General features: G+C 32.8%; 1 protein-coding gene across 1 annotated transcript; it reads left to right on the top strand.

Moving 5' to 3' along the window:
- Positions 1-17,793: 17,793 nt before the first annotated feature.
- Positions 17,794-20,928, top strand: LOC142224036 (uncharacterized). The gene is made up of 4 exons (XM_075293847.1): positions 17,794-18,129; positions 20,122-20,349; positions 20,410-20,557; positions 20,624-20,928. Exons 2-4 carry the CDS (start codon positions 20,131-20,133, stop codon positions 20,746-20,748), a joined length of 492 nt encoding a protein of 163 aa, XP_075149962.1. The 5' UTR covers positions 17,794-18,129; positions 20,122-20,130; the 3' UTR covers positions 20,749-20,928.
- The last annotated feature ends 6,238 nt before the right edge of the window (positions 20,929-27,166 follow it).

Genomic DNA, 27,166 nt, shown 5'->3' with positions numbered 1-27,166 from the left:
TTATGGACTAAAATACCTCTAGATTTCCAATTTCAACCAAATTGGAAATAAATTGCTATTTCCAGAATCCTAAGGCAAATCGGCAGATAGCTCTATATGGGGGCTATATAGCCCGTCTTCGAACTAGGCCTAGTTGCAGGCAAGAAACGAATCTGTGCCAAATTTCAAAACGATTGCGTTAAAGGTTATTGAATGCTACAACGTGATTACGCTACACCGAAATTATTCTCTTCGTTAATGTTACGAAGAATTCTTCATTAACTATTCTTCGTGAATTCTTTATTAAAACAGCGAAATGTTCATTCATTTTCGCAAATTTTACAAAAACCATTTTACGAATATAGGAAACGTCTACGAAATATTATACATTAACTTTTCTTCGTAAAAAGTTCGTAATTTTTGGTTTCATTAAAAGTACGTAACAATTTCTTAAAAAGTATTAAATATTTTCGTAAAAAGTACGAAACAATTTCATAAAAATAACGTTTTTATACCCTAAACCACATAGTGGTCAGGGTATAATAAGTTTGATTGGCCAAAAAGTGTGCCTACCAGAAATATTGATTTTAGACCCCATAAAATATATACCGATTGACTCAGAATCACCTCCTGAGTCGATCTAGCGCTTGGTGTCCGTCCGTCCTTCTGTCCATGTATTTGTTGTTCACAGGATGCCGATCGCAATTATTAACCGATTTTGAAGAAATTTGGTACAGGGAGTTTTTTGGCCACAAGGACGAACGCTATTGAATTTGGAAGAAATCGGATCAAATTTAGATATAGCTCCCATATATATGTATCGCCCGATTTCGACAAATGGGGTCACGTTGCACTTTTTTACGAACCGATCGTCGTCAAATTTAGCACAAAATAATCTTCTGCATCACCCTTTAAGTCTGCAAAATTTCATAGATTTTTGATTTAGATATAGCTCCCATATATATGTATCGCCCTATTTTGCCAAATTAGGTCATAAAACCCTTATTTATCAACCGATCTTACTCAAATTTGGCTAAATGTAATCTTCTATAGCACTAACTATATGTGCAAAAAATCATCGTAATCGGTTCAGATTTAGCTATAGCTCCCATATATATGTACCGCCCGATTTTTCCAAATTTGGGCTAAAAACCCTTATTTATCAACCGATCTTACTCAAAGTTAGCTAAATGTAATCTTCGCTAGCACTAACTATATGTGCAAAAAATCATCGAAATCGGTTCATATTTAGCTATAGCTCTCATATATATGTACCGCCCGATTTTTCCAAATTTGGGCTCAAAACCCTTATTTATCAACCGATCTTACTCAAAGTTAGCTAAATGTAATCTTCTATAGCACTAACTATATGTGCAAAAAATCATCGAAATCGGTTCAGATTTAGCTATAGCTCTCATATGTACCGCCCGATTTTTCCAAATTTGGGCTCAAAACCCTTATTTATCAACCGATCCTACTCAAAGTTAGCTAAATGTAATCTTCGATAGCACTAACTATATGTGCAAAAAATCATCGAAATCGGTTCAGATTTAGCTATAGCTCCCATATATATGTACCACCGATTTTTCTAAATTTGGCCATAGAACCCTTATTTATTAACCGATCTTACTCAAAGTTGGCTAGATCCATTCCTCTATAGTACTAACGGTATGTGCAAAGTTTCATCGAAATCGTTTCAGATGTAGGTATAGCTCCCATATATGTATCACCCGGTTTTGAAAAATTCGCCCCTAATAACCTTATGTTTGTCATAGCGGCCTCATTTCTTAACTGATCTTACAAAATATTATGCAAATTGGTTCAGATTTAGATATAGCTTCCATATATATGCATTGCTCGATTTTCCCAAATTTGGCCATAATACTCTTATTTATTAACCAATGTTACTCAAGTTTCAAATTTTGATGTACTAGCCGATCGTACATAGGAATATTGCTCGATTTTTACAAATTTGGATTTATTACCCATACTAATTGAGCGATTTTCTCTTTTTATACCCTGCGCCACACTGTGGAACAGGGTATTATAAATTAGTGCATATGTTTGCAACACCCAGAAGGAGACGAGATAGACACATGGTTTCTTTGACAAAAATGCTTAGGGTGGGTTCCTGAGTCGATATAGCCATGTCCGTCTGTCCGTGAACACATTTTTGTAACCAAGGGATAAGGTAGTAATTTAAGGCCAATCGACTTCGAATTTGGCACAAGTATGTGTTTTGGGTCAAAATAGAACCCTATTGATTTTGGAAGAAATCGGTTCAGATTTAGATATAGCTCCCATATATATCTTTCGCCCGATATGCACTTATACGGCCCTAGAAGTCTGAGTATTACCCCAATTTGGTTGAAATTTTGCACAGGGAGTACAATTAGTAGTATAGTTAAATGTGCAAAATTTTATTGAAATCGGTTCAGATTTAGATATAGCTCCCTAATACGGTCCCAGAAGCCAGAGTTTTCCTCCAATTTGGTTGATTTTGCACAGGGAGTAGAATTAGAATTATAGCTATGCGTGCCAAATTTGATTGAAATCGGTTCAGATTTAGATATAGCTCCCATATATAGCTTTCGCCCGATTTACACTCATATGACCACAGAGGCCAATTTTTTCCTACGATTTAGTTGAAATTTTGCACAGGGAGTAGAATTAACATTGTAGTTATGCGTGCCAAATTTGGTTGAAATCGGTTCAGATTTAGATATAGCTCCAATATATAGTTTACGCCCGATTTACACTCATATGACCACAGAGGCCAATTTTTAACTCCGATTTAGTTGAAATTTTGCACAGGGAGTAGAATTAGCATTGTTGCTATGCGTGCCAAATTTGGTTGAAATCGGTTCAGATTTAGATATAGCTCCCATATATATGTTTTTCTGATTTCGACAAAAATGGTCAAAATACCAACATTTCCCTTGTAAAATCGCCACTGCTTAGTCGAAAAGCTGTAAAAATGACTCTAATTTTCCTAAACTTCTATTACATATATATTGAGCGATAAATTATGTGGTGCAGGGTATAATATAGTCGGCCCCACCCGACTTAAGACTTTCCTTACTTGTTTAATAATAGACTCAATATTAGTGGCATACTAACTCTGTAGGTTCAGAATCAACTATAGCTCCTTATATCAGAAACTTTTGTTCAGATTGTGATAAAACTCCCATAACCATGTACCTTTAATGTTCTTAAATATGGAAATGCGGTTTATCTCTCAAACCCATAACATTGATACCCTACAAACAATGTTTACTAATTCAGTGGTTTAGGGTATCATATAGTCGGCCCCGCCCGACTTTCTACTTTACTTACTTGTTTCTTAGAAACTACGAAAAATTTGGAAGAACTTTTCTTCGTAAAAAGAACGTAATATTCGTACTTTTAATGAAAAGTTTCTTTGGTTGTAAAACTATGACAAATTTCGTACTTTTAACGAAAATTTTCATTCTTTTTACGAAGAAAATTTTTTTCGGTGAAGCAGACAGACAGATGGACGTAATTTACCAAAATTGTGAGAAAATTTTACTGAACAAAACATCTTATTTTGCAAAATTTTATTTCTGTAGAAAATTTTGTCCAAGTATTATATCTATCGAAATTTTTGTCAAAATTTTATTTCTATAGAAAATTTTATCATAATATATGGGCTTCAGAAGAAACCGTAATAGACCCATCTTTTAGTATACCGATCTTCTTAGAATTAAATTCTGAGTCGATTTAGCGATGTCCGTCTGTCTGTGAACGAGATTAGAGAAATAGAACTGGCTTCATCGCCATGATAATTCACCACCTCTCACCTTCTTGTTCGAATAGCTGTGTGAATTATCGCACTGTCCACATAATTCACCTGAGTTATGGTAACATTAAATAGCACTTCAAAAAAGAAAACTTATACTGGTCAGAAATTGCATTTTTAAATATGCGTAATTACAGTATTTAGTCTATGTCATGAGCATACAAACACTGTTTTGTATTTATATATATTGTATGGCCCAAAATCCATTTTTTGGTATGAAATGTGGATGTGAAGAAAATGTAGCGTGTGCACGTTTTAATAATAAAACGAAACAAAAAACCCCCCAAAATATAAAAATGGAAATATTCAAATCTAATCTCAATTAAATTACTGTAAGACCCCTGAATACATTAGCTGCCTAATACGCTTTTAATGAATATGTGACTGGCTTAGATTTTTTTATTACAATTGTTCTGAAACAATTTCCCCCATCCTATCTTTAGCATTTTATGATTTAGCCGTATGTTGTGCTTTGAATTTAATTAGATAGGATTATAAAAAAAAAAAAAAACAACAATCGTTGTGTCACAAGAAAAAGAGGTGAAATGAAGAAATTATATTTATTTCAATTCAAAGTATTTTAGTCATAAAAACTAGTGGCGTGTGAAAATAGTTAAGTGCAATTTAATTGAAATCATGACTTCCATTGACATTTTTATGTAAATGAATGGTTGAAGTTTATTCGAGTGACGTTTATGAAATTTTCATTTGAGCAAACAAACAAACAAAACAATATGATAATAACAAGTAAATGTTCATTAGAGTCGAATCTGGATATCCAACACAATGGATCCGACACAAGAAATTTTTCCAGAGACTCATAAGTGGAATGCAGAAATTAAGTCTAAATTTTATTTCTACAAAAACTATTGTCCAAATTTTGTTCCTATAAAAATTAGTAAAACATTTTTTTTCATAGAAAAATTTTACAAACTTTTATTTCGATGTTTTTTTTGCAAAATTTTATTTCTGTAGAAAAATTTCTTAAATTCATAAATATAGTCGCCATAAAAACCGATACCAAGATTTCGCTTCCCAGCAAAAAAATTTGGAAGTTCTTCCAAAGGCACAACTTTAAAAGCACTTCCAGAAGATGTGCTCCCAATGATGTTCTGTATTTTAATTACACAGGAAGTTCTTTTTGTTCAATTTTTTATAACAAGCTTTTTTCATACTTTTAATGAGTAATTTTAACTTTTTTGATTCAAATATGTTAAAAATAGAGTAAGAATTCATAAAATGGTACAAATTATTTAAATTTTGTCAAAAAAAAAATGCTAAATCCGATCTGAAAAATTGTGAATTTTTGAAAATATTTGAGGTCAAACGTTTCAGACAAGCGTTAGAATCCATTAAAAATTATAAAAAATTATAAAAATTATTTATTTGACAAAATATCACAGAATTTTTTAATTAACATCCAAAACCTTGAATTCGGATCACACCAAAAGAAGTGATGCAAATTCAGTGCAACGGCTGTTGAAATAGAGGACTTCCGTCCTATGACAAGCCCATGTTAAATTCATCGCTTCTGCGTCAATTTTGCACCACTTCCGCATCCAAAAATAACATTTTCAATACTTTTTTGGCGGCGCTTTTTTTGCTGGTTTGCGGATGCTCTGGGAGGAGCAAACTTCACCCGATCTGGTTGTTTTTTTGCACGTTATGTTAGTATTTGGTCTCAACCATGCAACAATTTGGCCATATCGGTCGTTATTATATATAGCCCCATATAAACCGATCCACAGATTTGGCTTTCGGAGCCTACACTGAAAAAAATATTTACGTGATATTAAAGAATACGCAACCTCATTTTTAGGATGGGTAATTTACACACTACTATGGACAAATTTCTTTAAAATTATGAAATTTTAATTATAAGAAAGTTTATAATCTTTTTCCTTAAATTTTTTTTTCATTAAATTTAGGACACATATTTTGAAAATTTGTATCCTTTCGTTAAAGTTGAATGTCTTTAAACTAATGCAAATTTTCCTTAAAGTAAGGAAACACATTTTTGATTTAAAGAACTCGTCCTTAAATTAACTGAAATATTGAATCTTTAGATTTCAAATATTGGCTAAGACTTATTTTGAGGATTTAGCGTCTTTGGTTTAAAGTTTTTTTGGACTTAAAAAAATTCGATAAATGATTCTAACTCGAGATATAATTTGTTTAATGAAAAAAGAGCGAAAAACTAAAATAACGGGATATCTCAAAAACTGTTCCATAAAAAAAATTAAAAATTTTTTTTTGCGAATTCAGCAGATCAAAATACATAAGAGAAGTCGCATCTCATCAAATGTACATGAAAGAAAATTTATTTTGTAAACTAGTGTTATTATATATATAGCCCCTCTTGAAGGAGCTTAATTCATCCGATCTGGTTGAAATTTGGTGAGTGGTGTTAGTATATGGTCTCTAACAGCCATGCAAAAATTAACCCATATCGGTCAATAACTATATATAGCCCCCATATAAACTTATCACCAGATTTGTCCTCCGGAGCCTCTGGGGGGTAAAATTCATCCGATCCGGTTGAAAATGATACGTGGTGTTAGTATGTGGTCTCTAACAACCATGCAAAAATTAATCTACAATCACACAAAAATTGGTTCATATTGGTTCACAATTTTATATAACCCCATTTCAATTTCTGATCTCTAAGTACCGCGCAAAAGTTCATATAGTTTCGCAATTATTTGTAGACTCCTCTATATACGGAGAGGCACTGTGCAGATTTTAAAATAATGTCGGGTATGTCAACTCCAAAGCATAGGACTCCGGCGAGGTATGGCCTACAAAATTTAGCACATCGACCATATAGTAGTTGAATTGAGTTCAAATCGGGATACTGTATAATAGTACAATTTGTATAGAATGACAATAATTATCATAATTGATATTAAAAATTTTCCATTCCTCTTGTAATTACACTGAAAAAAAAAAAATAAACCTGAATGGATGCGCGATTTACAAAATATTTAGGACAAACTTCTTTAAAACGATGAAATTTTAATTAAACTAAAGTTTATAATCTTTGCTTAATTTTTTTGTATTAAATTTAGGACACAAATTTTGAAAATGTTCGTTCCTCTGTTAAAGTGGTATGTCTTTGAACTAAGGCAAATATCCCTTAAAATAAAGAAACGCCGTTTTGAGTTACAGAAATCGTCCTTAAATTAACGGAAGTATTCAATCTTTAGGTTTAAGATAAAAACGTTTCAAATATAAGCTAAGACTTAGTTTGACGATTTAAAATCTATCGTTTATTTTTATTTATTTATTTTTTTTTTAATTAACCCTTTCACTACCGATGTCCACTTAGAAGGACATTCGAAAAAGACAACAAATTCTATTTTCCCAATTAGTTTCGATTTATTTCTCGATGTTATTTTAAAGCACACACTGAAAAAAAGCATACTCGGTTCCAAAGATTTTGTCTTTACTTTAAAAAATTTGGTATTGATTCCGAGCCGAAGAAGCGGAGAATACAAGTAAGGATACTTTTAAGACACAATTCTCTTTTAAAATCGGGTTTTGTGTACTTGCTTCTAGGAAGCAAATTTTAATTTTTCGCTTTTTCAGCTTTTTTTCTTCATTTGCTATCAAAGTCCTTTAAAAACAAGTTAACGACAACTTTATTTTCCAAGTTAAGACTTGACTTCCAGTAGAAATTATGCCATTTTTCAAGTAAAAACGTCTTTAAAATAAAGTGTTGAAAAACATGTCTTATATTTGAACGATTTTTTGCTTTGTAGTCAAGATGCAAAAAGACAACAAATTTAAAGACAATTTCATTAAATTTAAAGATTTTTTCTAAATTATTAAAGTCAAGTTGACCTTAGCCCAAACATTTTTTCTTTCATGTTATGATATCCATTTTTAAATCAAATCACTTAATTATAAGGACAATAGGACTTCATTGAAAAGTTTATCGACCTTTTGTCAAGGAAAAAAACGTTATACTAGAGAAATGCGTCTTCTATGCTAAGCAAAATTTGCATTCGTATTTTAAAGATATGAAATCTTTGACCTCACGACAATATTTTTTTCAGTGCAGGCTTTAATCTAAATAAGCTCTAAATACTTTCCATATTGGTGAGCACTAAAATACATATTTATAAGTTCTTTAACAATAATTGAAAAATACGAAAATTTGAGACAAATTTTCTACTATATGTTTCTAGTAAATGGACATTCATACAAAAACTATAGCCGATACTTCTTCGGGTTCTTTTTTGTATTTTTTCCCACACTTTGAAAGATATTATAGGCCAAATAGCGCTTATTTTCGTAAGACCATTTGGTCATAATTCAAGAATCAAATTTTCAGAACAAGTCCATATAGCTCTTGAAGTAATTGAGGTAGGTTCTCAAAATTACAATTTTTGTTCTACATGCTGTTAGTACAAGTAGAAACAAAAAAAATTTAAGTTTTTAACATTAGGTTTATTTCGGTAGTGAAAGGGTTAAGGCATTTGTTTGCACGTGAATTGCTTTATTAATATACCGCGAAAAGAGAATGAAATAAATAATAACTGTATCCTAATTTTTATTTTATTGATTCCCTATTTAAATCCAGATAGGTCGCCAAATTTTTTTTATTTTTAAAACGTCGTATCTTTGGTTCGGAATCAATACCAAAATCCTAAAGGTAAGGTCAAAATATTTCGATCCAAGTAAACTTTTTTTGAGTGTAGCATAGCACACCATATATCATCCATCTGGAGCAAGGGAAGCCCCTAATTCATTCACTTTGAGGGGACACCGAACTAATTTGACCCACTGAAAATAGGCTTTAACATTTATGAAATATTTTAGCGATTATTGATTCATACCTTGAAGCTATACCAAGTGCACACTATACAACTTCAAGTATTATCACGATTCTGTGAAATAGAAAATCCAATCTGATTTCGCATAAAAATCCTCCAATACTCGTAACTTTAAATTTTATTGTCGAACATTTATGCCTTAAGTTCTATTCGTCTGAGAGAGCCATAACTTAAAAATTTTATTGCAAATTCTCTAAAAAGTAATAAATTCTGATAACACGATGTAGAAAAAGTTTAATCAATTTCATTTCATATCACTATTTTCCCATTTTCAATTTGAACAGGAACATATTTTGTGATCCCTTATGATTTTCCTTCCAAAAATTGATTGGGTGTGCCAAAGTGAATGCGGTCGGTCGCTGTTTCTAGGGATGCAGCAAATGGAAAAGTTTCAGTCACGTTTCCACTTCATATTCTTGTTTGTATTAGAGAAACGTGTTTGTATCAGTACGTGTTTCAATACCATATGAGTATGTACATACACACACAGACGCATATGTATGTATTTGAGAAGAGATTATTTTAGTATTTTCTCTGTATTCTGTTACAAAGTTTAAGGATTTAGTTTCTCCCCATCTAATACTATCATCATTGAGAGATCCTCATTTATACTTTGTTTGTGTATTGATGAAACCGTCAGTGGCTAAGGGTCATTGCATTCATCAAAGTCGCTTATTTGAAAATAAAATATAGAAGAAACAACATTTGGAGATTGAGCTAAAAAAGATACTGCGAAGAACAAGTTGTTCGAATATTGTTTTACTTTATAAGGTGTTAGATATTTTTCACCCCTAAAAGGCCCCAAACGAATGTTACCCCTAGAAACCCCCCAGACGTAGAAAAAACCCCAACCTGGCAACACTGACCGAATCACACCATATTCGGCACACTTATTTATGCATCCAAAATACCTCTAAATTTTGAAATTCAGGCACTCGGAGAAATATTCGGATGTCTAGACGCGCAAGACGCCAAATCGGGGGTCAGTTTATAGGGGTGTTATATCAAAATCTGCCAGCAGACAAAACACGAGTTTATGCAAAATTTCAGCAAGATAGATTCATTATGGTTATGTCGTCTTAGAATTTCTCCCTGATCAAGAATAATTTATGTAGTCGGAAATCGATATTTCGATGCCACCATATACCACCATCCAACGGTGTACTATGGGCGGAAATTGAAAATTTGCGGCAAAAATTATTTACAATCAATATAGTATCGCCAAACATAGTATATCGATATATCTTATCAAAATCAAATGTTACCAACAAAAAGGGAGTCAATCCCCCTTATTCCAGGCGCGTTACTATAGAGGGGTCGAAATTGTAATTCCACTTGGAGTACTATAGAATAGATGGAGTTTAATTTATACTTGCTTATTATACCCTCCACAATAGGATGGAGGGTATATTAACTTTGTCATTCCGTTTGTAACACATCGAAATATTGATCTAAGACCCCATAAAGTATATATATTCTTGGTCGTGGTGAAATTCTGAGTCGATCTGAGCATGTCCGTCCGTCCGTCCGTCTGTTGAAATCACGCTAACTTCTGAACGAAACAAGCTGTCGACTTGGAACTTGGCACAAGTAGTTGCTACTGATGTAGGTCGGATGGTATTGCAAATGGGCCATATCGGTCCACTTTTACGTATAGCCCCCATATAAACGGACGCCCCAATTTGGCTTGCGGAACCTCTAAGAGAAGCAAATTTCATCCGATCCGGCTGATATTTGGTACATGCTGTTAGTATATGATCTCTAACAACCGTGCAAAAATTAGTCCACATCGGTGCATAATTATATATAGCCCCCATATAAACCGATCCCCCGATTTGGCTTGCGAGGCCTCTAAGGAAGCAAATTTCATCCGATCCGGCTGAAATTTGGTACATGATGTTAGTATATGGTCTCTAATGACCATGCAAGAATTGGTCCACATCGGTGCATAATTATATCTAGCCCCCATATAAACCGATCCCCCGATTTGGCTTGCAGAGCCTCTAAGAGAAATAAGTTTCATCCGATCCGGCTGAAATTTGGTACATGATGTTAGTATATGGTCTCTAATGACCATACAAAAATTGGTCCATATCGGTCCATAATTATATATAGCCCCATATAAAACGATCACCAGATTTGACCTCCGGAGCCTCTTGGAAGACCAAAATTCATCTGATTCAGTTCAAATTTGGTACGTGGTGTTAATATATGGCTTCAAACACCCATGCAAAAATTGGTCGATATCGGTCCATAATTATATATAGGCCCCATATAAACCGATCCCCATATTTGACCTCCGGAGCATCTTAGAAGAGCAAAATTCTTCCCATTCGGTTGTAAATTTGGTACGTGATGTTAGTATATGGTATCCAACAACCATGCAGGACTGGTTCCTATCAGTCCATAATTATATATAGCTCCCATATAAACCGATCGCCAGATTTGACCTCCGGTGCCTTTTGGAGAAGCAAAATTCATCCGATCTGGTTGAAATTTGGTACGTGGTTGTAGTATATGATATTAACAACCATGCCAAAAGTGGTCCATATCAGTCCATAATTCCATTTCCATTTATAGCCCCCATATACACCGATCCCGAGATTTGGTTTTGGAGCCTCTTGGAGGAGCAGATTTCATCCGAGTGAGTGGAAATTTGTGGATGACAGTCTTTCGTAGAAGTTTCTACGCAATCCATGGTGGAGGGTACATAAGATTCGGCCTGGCCGAACTTACGGCCGTATATACTTGTTTTCCTTATTAAGAAAGCGTATTATCCCCAGAACTTGATGTGAATAGTATAAACCAGTAGGCATTTTATTAAATTAATTTTATTAATTAATATTAAACAAATATTAACCACCAAAATCACTTTCTTCGGTATCTAACTCTAATTCCGTCCGTCTGTGTTTGTTGTCCGCAGGATACCGATCGCAATTATTACGCGATTTTGATAAAATTTGGTACAACATGTTATCTTGGTCAAAGAACAAACACTGTTGAATTTGGAAAAAATTGGATCAAAGTTAGATATAGCCCCCATATACATGTATCGCCCAATTTCGACAAATGAGACCATACTGCGCTTATTTGCTACCCGATTGTCTTCGAATTTAACACAAAGTAATTTTTTATAGTACCCTTAAAGTGTGCAAAATTTCATCAAATTCAGTTCAGATTTAGATATAGCTCCCATATAAATGTATGGCCCGATTTTCCCAAATTTGGCTATAAAACCCTTACATTTATTTTAGTATGGGCAAGGTTGGGCAGACAAACTTTACACTGAAAAAAATATTGTCGTGAGGTCAAAGATTTCATGTTTTTAAAATACGAATGCAAATTTTGCTTAGCATAGAAGACGCATTTCTCTAATACAAAGTGTTTTTCCTTGTCCAAAGTCGATAAACTTTTCAATGAAGTCGTATTGTCCTTATAATTAAGTGATGTGACTTAAAAATGGGTGTCATAACATGAAAGAAAAAATGTTTGGGCTAAGGTCAACTTGACTTTAATAATTCAGAAAAATTCTTTAAATTTAGTGAAATTGTCTTTAAATTTGTTGTCTTTTTGCATCTTGACTACAAAGCAAAAAATCGTTCAAATATAGGACATGTTTTTCAAAACTTTATTTTAAAGAAGTTTTTTTTACTTGAAACATAGCATAATGTCTACAGGAAGTCGAGTCTTAATTTGGAAAAAAAAGTTGCCGTTAACTTGTTTTTAAAGGACTTTGATATCATATGAAGAAAAAAAAAAAAGCTGAAACAGCGAAGAATTAAAATTTGCTTCCTAGAAGCAAGTACACAAAACCCAAATTTAAAAGAGAGTTGTGTCTTAAAGGTATCTTTACTTGTATTCTCCGCTTCTTTGGCTCGGAATCAATACCAATATTTTTAATGTAAAGACAAAAATTTTTGGAACCTGGCATGTTTTTTTTTTCAGTGTACAGTACGTAAAAATATACTTTCTCTTTTCATTAACATTCGTTCTAGTGCTATTTCTCGCAAATATACGTACATATGTACTAAAATTTTCACATATAAACAGCACTTTTGAATCTACAAATTCAAGTTCAAAAACAAATATATTATCTAAAGTGTTTACAACATTTTGAACTACTAAACCTCCTCTTAGAATCTACATTTAAAAGTTTTCTTTATTCACTTTTATTGCGAAAAAAAATTGAGGACGAACTTTTCCAATTTTTGCTCTCCTTGCACGCAACTTGCATAAATTTATGTAAACATTGGCAGCCTTTTTCTCCTGGACAGGGTTGCCAAGTTTTAAATTAACTTTCGATTTATACTTTCCAAGATGTTCTATAGTAATTTCAATTGGAACATCCAATAATTTTTCATTTTGAAAATTTATTTTTTGCCGCTATTTTGCGATATCCGCCCATAGTGCGGTGGAGGGCATAATTATGGTACGAACCTGAGCTCATTTACCCAAGTGGATTCATTAATTAATCATTTAAAAATCGACAAAAACGTTCAAGCAATTGAGATAAAGAATACTCCTGATGGATATTCAAGATGTAAGATCTAAATATCGATATATCTGGAATCTATATATTGAAAATGTGTTCGCTATTTGATTCAGACACTTAGTGTAATCGAATTTGTACATCTATTTCTTTAAGCTACAACAATATTAAGCATTTTTAAAATTGTTTGGGAAAATCGGAGTCCAGCTATATTTATTCGATTTTCATCCGAATATTTAGACGTAAATTAGGAAACATTTATTTGAAAATCGAATAGTTACAGCCCTTCACCTTGTCCATTCCCCTACGGTTAACTTGAAATCATGTCCTTCATTAAATAAATAATATGTTTTCTCTGTGACAAGTTTATTAACTTTAAACCGCTAAGGAGGTTTCCTTGCACGTTGTGCTAATATTTATGGAACATTTCAAGCGTTGTATGATGCATAGTCTAGGAAAAGCCTAGAGAAAATGAAGAAAATCTCAAGGAAAATAAAATGTAACTGCTATTTTTGCCCTAAGGCAGCCTTTTTGTTATCAGTAGACTGGCGATACCCACTCAAAGTCTGTGGATGAAAATTTTATGGAAAGGGTGACATCGCGACAAAAATGGGAAAACAGGAAACTGTGAAGGGCTAATGGTGGCATTCGAGAAGTTTTTCGGAGTAAGGGGTTTATTATCATTTTGCATAAATATTTTTGGTTTAACTTTTACGCGTTTCTCAACTCGCCCTCGCCAACTGCTTCTTTTGTGGTTTGTCCCCCTTTGGTGTATTTGGAGTACAAAGTAAAAGTTTTCGGTAATTCATACTTGGCTTTTGCCATTTTTATTTGTCTGTGTCAACACCAGTTACTTTGATGTTGGGTGGGTAGGTGGTGTGTAGGTAACCCCTTAATTTGACTTTATAGGTTAGTCATTCATTTGCTCCTTTGCGTTTTCTGCTTCCTTTTGACATCTTTACTTTGGAGCACTCACTTGAAATTCCCCCGAGGACAACCAAGAGACTGCTTGTGAGTATAGTTGTGTGCGTGCGCCTGTGTTTGCTTGTGGTAAGACATAAATCCGTAGAAGGGTATTTTTTCCTCCCCTCCCCATCAGTTAGTTTAAAGTCGTATTACAGTGTAAACATGTATTATGATCGTGATCTTATTGCATTTATGCGCGAACATTTTGTGGCCAGAATTTTGATGGAGTTTCACAGATTCCTAGCCATCGTTTCCCACAGATGAGTAACTTTTCGAAAAGTTTTCTCTTCAAGGGTAAAGTTAGACCACAAAATCTTTTACAAATATTTTATTAAGTGAGCTGTATATGCAGTCCTTGAAGGCAGCCATGCGAACAAGATATATTTATTGTTTTTGTGATTTAGAAAAGAGTGAGAGAGAATAAGAGAGCTTCAATATCGTTGTATTGGTATATATGTTCATATTTGAAAGATAACAATTATCTATAATTTTGGGGTATATTAAGGTATTTTTAATATATTTTAAATGTAGAGCTGTCTTTGTACATGTACTGAAAAAAAGCATGCCGGTTGCAAAGATTTTGTCTTTACTTTAAAAATTTTGGTATTGATTCCGAACCAAAGAAGCAGAGAATACAAGTAAGGATACTTTTAAGACACAATTCTCTTTTAAATTTGGGTTTTGTGTACTTGCTTCTAGGAAGCAAATTTTAATTTTTCGCTTTCTCATCTTTTTTTTTCTTCATATGCTATAAAAGTCCTTTAAAAACGAGTTAACGACAACTTTAGTTTCCAAATTAAGACTCGACTTCTAGTAGAAATTATGCTATGTTTCAAGTAAAAAACTTCTTTAAAATAATGTTTTGAAAAACATGTCCTATTTTTGAACGATTTTTTGCTTTGTAGTCAAGATGCAAAAAGACAATTTCATTAATTTTAAAGAATTTTTCTGAATTTTTAAAGTCAAGTTGACCTTACCCCATAAATTTTTTCTTTCATGTTATGATACCCATTTTTAAGTCAAATCAGTTAATTATACGACTTCATTGAAAAGTTTATCGACGTTTGGATAAAGAAAAAACTTTATATTATGCGAAGCAAAATTTGCATTCGTATTTTAAGGGCATGAAATCTTTGGTCTCATGACAATATTTTTTTCAGTGTGTACTGAAAAAAAAGCATGCCCCGTTCCAAAGAATTTGTCTTTACTTTAACAATTTTGTTATTGATTCCGAGCCAAAGAAGCGGAAAATACAAGCAAGGATACTTTTAAGACACAATTTTCTTTTAAATTTGGGTACTTGCTTCTAGGAAGCAAATTTTAATTTTTCGTGTTTTCAGCTTTTTTTTATTCATATGCTATCAAAGTCCTTTAAACACGAGTTAAAGACAACTTTATTTTCCAAATTCAGACTCGACTTCCAGTAGAAATTATACTATATTTCAAGCAAAAACGTCTTTAAAATAAGTTGTTGAAAAACATGTCCTATTTTTGAACGATTTGTTGCTTTGTTGTCAAGATGCAAAAAGACAACAAATTTAAAGACAATTTCAATAATTTTAAAGAATTTTTATGAATTATTAAAGTCAAGTTGACCTTAGTCCAAATTTTTTTTCTTTCGTATTATGATACCCATATTCAAGTCAAATCACTTAATTATAAGGACAATACGACTTCATTGAAAAGTTTATCGACTTTTGGACAAGGAAAGAATCTCCATATTAGAGAAATGCGTCTTCTATACTAAGCAAAATTTGCATTCATATTTTAAGGAAATGAAATCTTTGACCTCACGACAATATTTTTTTCAGTGGAGGTAGCGCCTTATAACCATACCTTTAGGCGATTTCTAATTAATTAAAATGTCTAAATGCATGCCACATCAAAGCAGGTTTGGCTTTGAACGGGATCCCGGGAAATGCGAAAAAAATTCCCGCTTTCTCGGGAATAGAAAAAGTCCGGGAAAAAGAAAACCCTTTATTTAATACAACAAACATAATCTCATAGAATTCGGTCACAATTTTAATACGTAAGAATTTTTTTCTGTTAGTATCTTAGAAGATACTGTGCGCAGTTCTCCATTAATAGTTTTATTAAATGAAAAATATTTAAATAATATTGAAATTAAAAAAAAAATAATTGAACATTTTATTCTGAAATAACAGGTTGGCTCATAAGTCCCTGGTCTGACACATAGATGGCGTCGCTAGTATTAAATGCATATTATTTTTATATAGTACCAACCTTCAAATGATTCGTGTCAAAATTTGTCGTTTGTAAGTCAATTAGTTTGTGAGATAGAGCGTCTTTTGTGAAGCAAATTTTGTTATTGTAAAAAAAATGGAAAAAAAAAGGAATTTCGTGTTTTGATAAAATACTGTTTTCTGAAGGGAAAAAATACGGTGGAAGCAAAAACTTGGCTTGATAATGAGTTTCCGGACTCTGCCCCAGGGAAATCAACAAAATTCAAGCGTGGTGAAATGAGCACGGAGGACGGTGAACGCAGTGCACGCCCGAAAGAGGTGGTTACCGACGAAAACATCAAAAAAATCCACAAAATGATTTTGAATAACCGTCAAATGAAGTTGATCGAGATAGCAGAGGCCTTAAAGATATCAAAGGAACGTGTTGATCATATCATTCATCAATATTCGGATATGCAGAAGCTCTGTGCAAAGTGGGTACCGCGCGAGCTCACATTTGACCAAAAACAACATCGTGTTGATTATTCTGAGCGGTGTTTGCATCTGTTAACTCGTAAAACACCCGAGTTTTTCCGTCGATATGTGACAATGGATGAAACATGGCTCCAAAAATTTAGCTGCAATGAATAGGTGTTCGCCGAAACTGAGGCCTATTTTGAGGCAAAACCGAAGGAATACTACCAAAATGGTATCAAAAAATTAGAAGGTCGTTATAATCGTTGTATCGCTCTTGAAGGGAACTATATTGAATAATAAAAACGAATTTTGACAAAACAATGTGTTTTTTTTGTTAGACTGGGGACTTATCAGCCAACCTGTTACATTGAAACCTTTTAAACTTGAATATGATCACCCCAAACATTTTTTGAGAGCAAAATGTTATTTTTGGATGGTAAGCATGGAACATTTTTGTCGCTAAAATGTTCTTTTCTCCGCAAACATATTTTAGCAATACTTACTAAATTTGGTTAAATTCGGTTCAGATTTATATATATATATATATATATATATATATATATATATATATATATATATATATATATATATATATATATATATATATATATATATATATATATATATATATATATATATATATATATATATATATATATATATATATATATATATATATATATATATATATATATATATATATATATATATATATATATATATATATATATATATATATATATATATATATATATATATATATATATATATATATATATATATATATATATATATATATATATATATATATATATATATATATATATATATATATATATATATATATATATATATATATATATATATACCCAGTGGGAAATCTGTCTATCATGAATTTGTCTTCAATGATGTCTTTAAGAAAATATTGCACACAATTTGCTTTCTATAGACACTTTAATAGCCACATTCTTGTATGTTGTCTACAAACCATTTATTTGAAGACAATGTAATCGATGCACGGTGAAAATGTCATCATGGACATGTTCGCTGCCAGCGTCTTGCATAGCGTCTTGCATCGTTTTGATTTTTGAAAATAACGGCATTTAAAAAAAAAACACAAACATTTGGTTGTTGACTAGATAATATACGTGATGTAGAAATGTCATCAACGACATGTTCACTGCCAATGTCTTGCGTAGTGTCGTGGACAATACTTTTTTTCCTCTGAGCTAATGAAAGTTAACGGGATATAAAATAACAAAAAAACAGTTGAAGTAAAAATGAATCATTTAAGTTCTGACAGCTGAAGTGACAAGACGTGTATTGTTAATTTTGTGTGTGCCTTATTAGAAGTGAAGTTTTTTAAAGAAAAATCTGGTAAGTATTGCTTAGCTCTACCCAAAAATGACTTCCCGAAGAACTATACAACGTCATATTGCTCTGAAAAAGAAAAACATTTTACAAGTTCTAAAGAATATTAAAGAAATTGAATTGACAATTAATGAGAATGGCGACAGTCGTAATATTATTGCAGCTAAAAACTCAAACGACTGCCAAATCCAAATGGATGAAACTCTTGAGCGTGAAGATAGTTTAGAACCTCAAAGTAAACCGGAATTGGTAGACAGACTCAGTCGAATATTTAAAAAACATCGTGTCAGTAGAAGATTAGGGGATGATATACTGAGGGTAATGAGCGATGAGGGACTTCAAGTTCCAAGAACTACAAAAAGCCTTTTTAATAGGAGAAAGGGAGGCATAATAATTCGAACGGTAAATCCAGGGCAATACTATCATTTCGGTATTCAAAATCAACTATATAAGCTTGGCGACCGTCTTCTAGACGTTAATGTAATAGAGTTAATGATAGGAATAGACGGACTACCTCTATTTAAAAGCAGTCAGACTGGACTATGGCCGATATTAGGAAAAGTCCTGAATTTAAACGTTAATATAGTTTTCCCTATCGGAATATATTGTGGAGTTTCAAAGCCTGTTTCTATTAATTGTTTTCTTCATGACTTTAATAATAATTTAATGGAAATAAAGAGAAACGGATTTTCTTACAAAGGCCATAATGTATCAATTATTATTAAATGTTTTTCGTGTGACGCTCCTGCAAGAGCATTCGTTACGGGCTGCGTCGGTCACAATGCTTTTCATGGCTGCAGCATGTGTCTACAGATCGGTAAAAAGGTGGAAAGAGTGACGGTGTATTCAAGCTTAAGGGGCGTACCTAGAACTGACCAAATGTTTAAAGAGCGAAGTTCCAAAGAACATCACCTGAATTTTTTCCGCGAAAATACTCACGATTTAGAAGTACAGGGCATTGGAATGGTTTCTCAATTCCCACTTGACCCCATGCATCTTTTTGACTTAGGAGTTACGCGTAAAATGTTAAATTTAATAGTAAAAAATTTAAATTCCAATCAAATTTGTTCAATGACAAATTCTCTGTTATCATTAGTTGGATATATACCCATAGAATTTAATAGGAAACCAAGATCCATAGATCAACTTAATAGGTGGAAAGCGACCGAATTTAGGATGTTTGCTTTGTACACAGGCATAGTAATTCTTAAAAATCTTTTGACAGAAAATGAATACTATCACTTTCTGCTTTTGCATTGCTCCTACAGGCTACTTTGCTGTCCTTACAATTACAAAAGCAATTTAGATAATGCCCAATTGCTTTTAGACGACTTTGTCAAAATTTTCTCCGATATATACGGAGAAAAATACTTAACATACAATGTACATGGTTTACTGCATGTAAAGGAATGTGTAAATTCAATTGGGCTACTAACAACGTTTTCTGCCTATGATTTTGAAAACTATATGCAGTTGATAAAAAAAAGTGTGAAACAACCAGGGAAAATTTTAGAACAAATAAGAAATACTTTCGAGGATGATGATATTATTAATGAAAATAAACCTCTATCCTGTAATAAAAAGTGGGGGAAAATTATTAATATTAACGGAACACGCTGCTATGTTGCAAGTAAAATTCCCAATAATTTGGTTTTATTAAAAAATAAGGAGAATTCCGAATTCTTACGAATATATAAAATAACAAAAATTCGTAACAATATACGCGGAACAAATATTAAACCTCAATAATTTCTTCAATTTACCCATTCCATCAATGCAATTGGGCATTGCAATTGTAAATAATTTGGACGGACAAGACGAAATTAAAATGGACGAAAACGACATTAAATGTAAAATGATGTATTTACCCCACGACGACAATTTTGTTGTTATGCCACTTTTACATAATTGTGTGTAAATGCATAGAATCACACACGTCTGTCCGTTACTTTACTGTTTTGTTATTTTACTTTATTTTGTTTTATTATTTTACTTTAGATTTTTAAAATGGAACAGCTTTCGAAGGAAATTGCAGGAATAAAATCCGATATAAATAAAATTTTTCGACAGCAAGAAGAGATGGCAAAATTAATTGCAGAAAATAATATTTTGCTGCGACGAAACATCAATTTTTACGAATCAGCACAAACTTTATTTCCCATTGACTCTGACGAGGCGCTTAAAAAGTTGGATGCTGACCTACGTACCGATAGGCAAGCTGGAATAGTAAGTAAAACATAATTGAATACTGTTTATTTCATTTATAATATTTTTATTTTATTTTAGGTTTCTGTGATGAGAAAAATTTTATTGGGTAACTTAATGAATATTGATCGTATCATAGCCAAGAGCATAATAATGGAACATAATTATGATGGGACAAAGGAGAAGAAAAGCCTTAAATCGTATTCAAATATTATAAACGGATTATATGGTAGGTTTAGCAGTAATACTATTTTTTATAATAACTTCTAATTTCACATGTTTTTTATACTTTCAGAAGCGGTTAAATGTGATGGTCTTACATACGAAGCTTTCGTCGAAAAGTTGCGAACAGCTATAAGAAGAATAAAAAATACCAGCCACAAACAAAATTCCCGCAAACTAAAAGAAAATAATATTTAAGTAATTTTATATATAAATATAAATTTCGATTTTTAATGAATTGTTATTTTTATTTTAATTTCTGTAATCTAAAATTCATTTATGCTATTTTAATATTTTATTTTTCATATAAAATAACACTTAGTCTTTAATTTTAATTGTTTGTCATATAAAATAAAAACATATCCATTATTTTATAAATACGTGTTTCTTTGTAATTATAGAGGAATCTTTAAAGACAAAATGCAGGACAGTGTCGTTAATATTGTCATTAACGAAAACGAGGTAGACAGTGTCTACTACTAATTCTTCAACGAAAATGTAGAAGACAGTATCTCCCACTATGTCATTGACGAAAATCTAAAGGATGGAGTCTCTTATAGTTTCATCGACGAAACTGTAGAAGACAGTGTCTCCCACTTTATCGTTGACGACAATGTAGACGACAGTGTCTGCCACTTTATCATTGACGACAATGTAGACGACACTGTAAGCGATGTTGTCGTCAATGACATGATCGTTCACATTGTCGCTTAGAATTTCGTGCTGGAAATTTGCGACATTTGTATGAAAATGTCGTCAACGATTTGTGTGAAGTGTCCACAGTATGTCTTCAAGGATTTAAAACGGTCGTGCACGATTCGTTGAGGATGTCTTGCAGACAAACACCACTGGGTATATATATATATATATATATATATATATATATATATATATATATATATATATATATATATATATATATATATATATATATATATATATATATATATATATATATATATATATATATATATAAAATTCAATCTATGTTTGTTTATTTGTTTGTATGTTCCGAGTTGGCTCCGAAACGGCTGCACCGATTTAATTGAAACTTTCAGAGATCGTATGGGGCGTTCATGTGGTGAAAATAGGGTACCTTATTTTTTGACACCTGGTCGCGGAGGGGGACTCCCCTTTGTCGGATTTTTTGAAAATTGGACCAAAGTTGACCGATTTGCTTGAAATTTTCATTGAAGGTTGGGGTTGGCATCTAGACAAAGATCCGCTACTTTATATTTCGATATTTGGAGGCGGAGGGGGACCTTCCCTTTGTTCGCCTTTTTTTAAAGTAACACTACAGTGAAAAAACAAAAATTCTCTAAATTATCTGAGATTTACAGAGAACATGCGGTGAGGTTATGGAATTAATATGGGGTACCTGATGATTTTATATGTGGACGGGGAGGGGACCTCCCCCTTGCCGTACTTTTTGAAACTTGGAACAAAATTATGCGATTGGCTTGAAATTGTCATTGAATGTTGGGGTTGGCATCTAGAGAAAAATCCGCTACATTATTTTTCGATATTTGGTCGGGGAGGGGGACTACCCCTTTGCCCGACTTTTTTTAAAGTACAGTGAAAACAAAACTAAACTCTCTCGACTGAAATTTTGCAGAAAAAATGGGTGAGGTTATGAAATTTATATCAGGTTCCTGCTTTTTTAATAAAAATAAAAGGGCATAGGGAGACATCCGCTTCTCTTAAGTACATACAGAGAGTTACTTGAAATTTACAGAGGACTGGGGAGAGGTTACGATATTAATAGTTGATACCTGATTTTGTGATATTTGGACGGAAGAGAGGCCGCCCCTTTAGTCTTATAATTTGCTTGACATTTTCTGGGACTGCAAAAAAAAAAACAAAAATTCTTAAGTTTTCTTGAAATTTACAAAGGCAGTGGGGGAAGGTTATGGACGAACAGGCAACCTTCCTTGCCCCACACTTGAAGGAAAGTTTCAAAAATTTTCAGGCAAGGTTAGGGGTGCTATTCACTACGGGTTTTTGTCGATATTGTATCGGGGAAAGTGACGTCCCTTTAAAACAATAGAGCAAAATTTAAACATCTCCGATCTACTTGAAATTTAGAGGGAACGTGGGAGGAGGTGATTAAATTTATACATGGTTTTTAAATTAGTATATGATTTTTCGATATCTGGTTGGGGAAGGGGAAATTGAAATAAACTTTGTCGATTTACTTCGATAGAATTTATAGGGACCATTGAGTAGTTGCGAAATTAATATAGGGTACGTGATAGTCCGATATCAGGTCGGAGTGGAGCGAAGGTGGGGAGCGAAGGTGGGGAGAGGGTTCCCTTTTGTCCTTTTTTTTACATTGAAAGTAGAGTTGTTCGTAAATGGAAACTCGGTACATAATTTTATGATTTTTGCTTAGGCTTCTGCCAGAATTCTTTTTAGTAAAGAGCTTAAATTTACATGAAATTGGCAGCAGGGTGCATAATTTTCCAACATTTTAGCAAATGTTAATGTGGTAATATTGTTTACTACTTTTGCATTTTCCGATTTATTGGATGGGAAACAGTAATTCTTTGTATGTTATTATAATATAGTGCTTACTTTTTTTTAAGATATGTTGAGGAGAAGGTTACCTTTCCTTGACAAACCACACTTAAAATTCACAAGATATATAGAAGATTGCCCAACTACTTCAATACAGAACATTATTTAAAAAATTTGGAGGAAAGAGTACTCCCTCTCCCCGACAATTTTTAAGACGAACCGTTTTACATATGCATATCCGCCGTATTTGTACCTATAAACGAAAAAGCAAGTAGTCCGATTTTTTGAAAGAATTCAAATTTTTTCGAATTTTTTTTCAAAATTCGTTTTTACTATTTAACATAGTTCCCTTCAAGAGCGATACAACGATTATAACGACCTTCCAATTTTTTGATACCATTTTGGTAGTACTTCTTCGGTTTTGCCTCAAAACAGGCCCCAGTTTCGGCGATCACCTCTTCATCGCAGCCAAATTTTTTCCCTGCGAGGTCTGAGAACAAGAAAAAGTCGCTAGGGGCCAGATCTGGAGAATACGGTGGGTGGGAAGCAATTCGAAGCCCAATTCATGAATTTTTGCCATCGTTCTCAATGACTTGTGGCACGGTGCGTTGTCTTGGTGGAACAACACTTTTTTCTTCTTCATAGGGGCCATTTTGCCGCGATTTCGACCTTCAAACGCTCCACTAACGCCATATAATAGTTAAGATAATCGATAAAAATTATTCCATGCGCATCCCAAAAAACAGAGGCCATTACTTCGCCAGCGGACTTTTGAGTCTTTCCACGCTTCGGAGACGGTTCACCGGTCGCTGTCCACTCAGCCGACTGTCGATTGGACTCAGGAGTGTAGTGATAAAGCCATGTTTCATCCACTGTCACATATTGACAGAATAACTCGGGTGTATTACGAGTTAACAGCTGCAAACACCGCTCAGAATCATCAACACGTTGTTGTTTTTGGTCAAATGTGAGCTGACACGAATCGTTTGAAGGTTGGTACTATATAAAAATAATATGCATTTAATACTAGCGACGCTATCTATGTGTCAGGCCGGGGACTTATCAGCCAACCTGTTATTTGAAGCGTTTTTATCTTAAATATAAAGGTTCAATATTTCAGTTAATTTTGGAACAATTTCTTCAAATAAAAAATATGCTTCTTTACCTAAAGGAAAATTAGTCTTAGTTCAAAGACATGCGACTTTAAAATTTAAATTTACAAAATTTGTGTCCTAAATTTAATGAAAAACATTTTTTTGAAGCAAAGATTATAACTTTATTTAAATTAAAATTTCATTATTGTAAAGAAATTTGTCTTAAATATTTTGTAAATTTCGAATCCTACAACTCAGGTTGCGTAATCTTTAATATCAAGTAAATATTTTTTCAGTGTACCTAAATCGGAATATCGATTCCATGTCAATCATGCCAAAGGGGATTTAAAACTCGGCCCCGCAAAGCTTTTTTCATCATATAACTTCCCCTAGGAAGTTTCTTCGATATTGTGGCAAATATTTCTAAATGCAAAATTCTTCGCCACATAGTTCATGCCTACGATGACTGTATTCAAACAAATCCAACGGAATGCAATGAGATGGTGTTTATCCTAAATAATAGGAACATTGAGGATGCTGTTTCTGTCTGCAATTGGAAGAAGTAGGAAACAAATGGCCACAAAAAAAGTAGCAACGAAAGTAAATTGATGTTTAATTATTTCGCTGTACTCAAGAATTGACATTTGTCACCGGCACTTTAAAGTGATTTATGTCAGATGTGTTTCCACTTTCAAACCAAATGGCAGTGGACAGCACAAAAAAAAACATAATAAAATAAGGTAGCAAAACGACAAAAATTCTCAGCTCTCAATGAAAACAACCACGAAAATATTTCACTATTTTCATTCGTCGACGTCGTTTGGTTTTTTTTCTTGCCTTTAGTTTTTGCTCAAATTGAACCATTTCGATTTTAAATGATTTCTCGATGCGCCACATATTTCGTAGCAAAAACTGCAATTTCTGTGGTGGCAGGGGCATACAAAGAATCGTACAAAAATCCGTCAATGATATGCCTATTAGAGAACGATCAAAAGAATGTGGATGTGCAGCTAGCGGCGTGTATTCCAATCACCATCTGAATGCAATTTTGCATGAACGAATATTTGCTGCTGCTGCTTCGACCATATTGCCAGTGGTTGTGTTTGTGAATTTGCATCCATTTCACACTGGCAATAATTATATTTTTAAAACACTTAATTGCAATATTACAACGAATTGTTGTTGGTTTTGCTGTTGATGAAGTCGACAATGTTGAATGATATATAGTGAACAGTGACTCAATGGGATATATTCATGTTCTTAGGGACCAACATTTAAAATTGACTTTAGACTTTGTTTGAATTAGCGGTGGAACAGCTAAGAGAGCTTCTCTGCACTGCAGTGATCCGCCAATTTTTTATAAAATCCATTCGTTTATAACTACAAATCCACTCACCAAATTCTGTGAAGCCCATAGTGCAATGCGACGTGGATTTCGATCAAATCGGGCAGTGTTTGTTTATAGTACCATTTTTTTCTCCATTTACACCCAGAAAAAAGTGACCCCTTCTTTAAGTTAAAATGAACTCATTGTGAAGAAAGTTGAACATCGTATAGCGCCAAAGACATTTTTATTTGTTTGAACGATGTGATTTTCGTAGAAATTAGGTATAATGCATTCCATATATTAGTTAACGTTTTCCTATATTTATGTACCACTATACTACAGAATGAAAAAATTTAACTGATTTGAATTCATATATGGAATAATTTTATTGAAAATTTTTCATTCATTTGGACAAATCTTACACATTTGTGGTAAAACTTTTACTTCCTAATTAGAACTGCTTACCTTCGTTTTTAAATACAATTTTATTTATTTATACACGCAAAAAAATAATTCTTTCCTCCCAAACGAAATTTTAGACAAACAAAGTTCGTTTCTCATTTCCTTTTCGCTGTAAGGAAGTGTATTTGGAAGAAAAGTATATACTTTTTGTGATAAACGTTTATTCTTTTCCAGGATGTAAAAACAATTTCATAAAGACTAACTCAAAAAAAAACATTGTTTTCTTGCTAATTGTATTTTCCCTCACATCTTTCTCACATCCACCAGGTTTTTTAGTTCTGAACACCTTTTCCTGTAATACCAACAATGTAGAAGAAATTATACGATTTTATAAATTTTTAAAATTTTTTTACCTTTCGCCTGGACGGAGAATCGAACCGCGGACCATGCACTTTGTAAGCCAACACACTAACCACTGAGCTATGTACCTGTTATGGTCATCAATAGATAAATATCCATATAAGTTATATTTATATAGCATAGCTTGCGGCGCCCACGAACCGAATAAACAAAGTTTATTTAACAGAAACAAACATTTAGTTTGGCACCGTGGAGTAGTGGTTGCTACGTCCGACTTGCATGCCAAGGGTCGTGGGTTCGATCCCTGCTTCGACCAAAGTTTTTTTTTTTTTTTTAACATATATTCCAAATATGTTCGGAAGATTCCGAAAAAATGTTCAACATTACATTGTACTATATTAAATTTTGAACTGCAAAATGTGTCTTATTAAAGACCTAAAGTCAGAAAAGAACAGTGTTTGATATAAACGAAATGGACTGTGTTGTTGTTTCAAAAATAACTTTTTTTATTGGAAAAATAAAAATTTTGTAACAAACGAATTTTTTTGGCGATAAAAGTTTAAAATTTTCGAAGCAATGCAAAAAACTCTTACAAAAGAAAAACATTTTCGGTACACGTTTTCCAAACGTTTTTTTTCTTTGCGTGTATGGTAATTTTTTCTTCAATAAAATACACGTTTTATTAAGATATTAAATATATTTATTAAGAATCAACAGCATCAACTGGCCTTGAAATACTAGTTTATTATTCCACTATTTCTAATTTCCATGTAATGTCATCAACTGTAAAACACATTTTTCTTCTTGTACCTTTCACTTTTAATAAGTTGCTGCCTAACGATTTTGCCCTCCTTTTATAATTTCAATACCTACAAATATAAAAAATCATATACCATTTTTGTTACAAAAGGTTAGC

This window comes from Haematobia irritans, chromosome 2, assembly GCF_050003625.1.
Source record: "Haematobia irritans isolate KBUSLIRL chromosome 2, ASM5000362v1, whole genome shotgun sequence".
Classification (NCBI taxonomy): Eukaryota; Metazoa; Arthropoda; class Insecta; order Diptera; family Muscidae; genus Haematobia; species Haematobia irritans.
The sequence above is the reverse complement of the archived record's forward strand: the minus strand, read 5'-3'. Positions and strand labels throughout refer to the sequence as shown.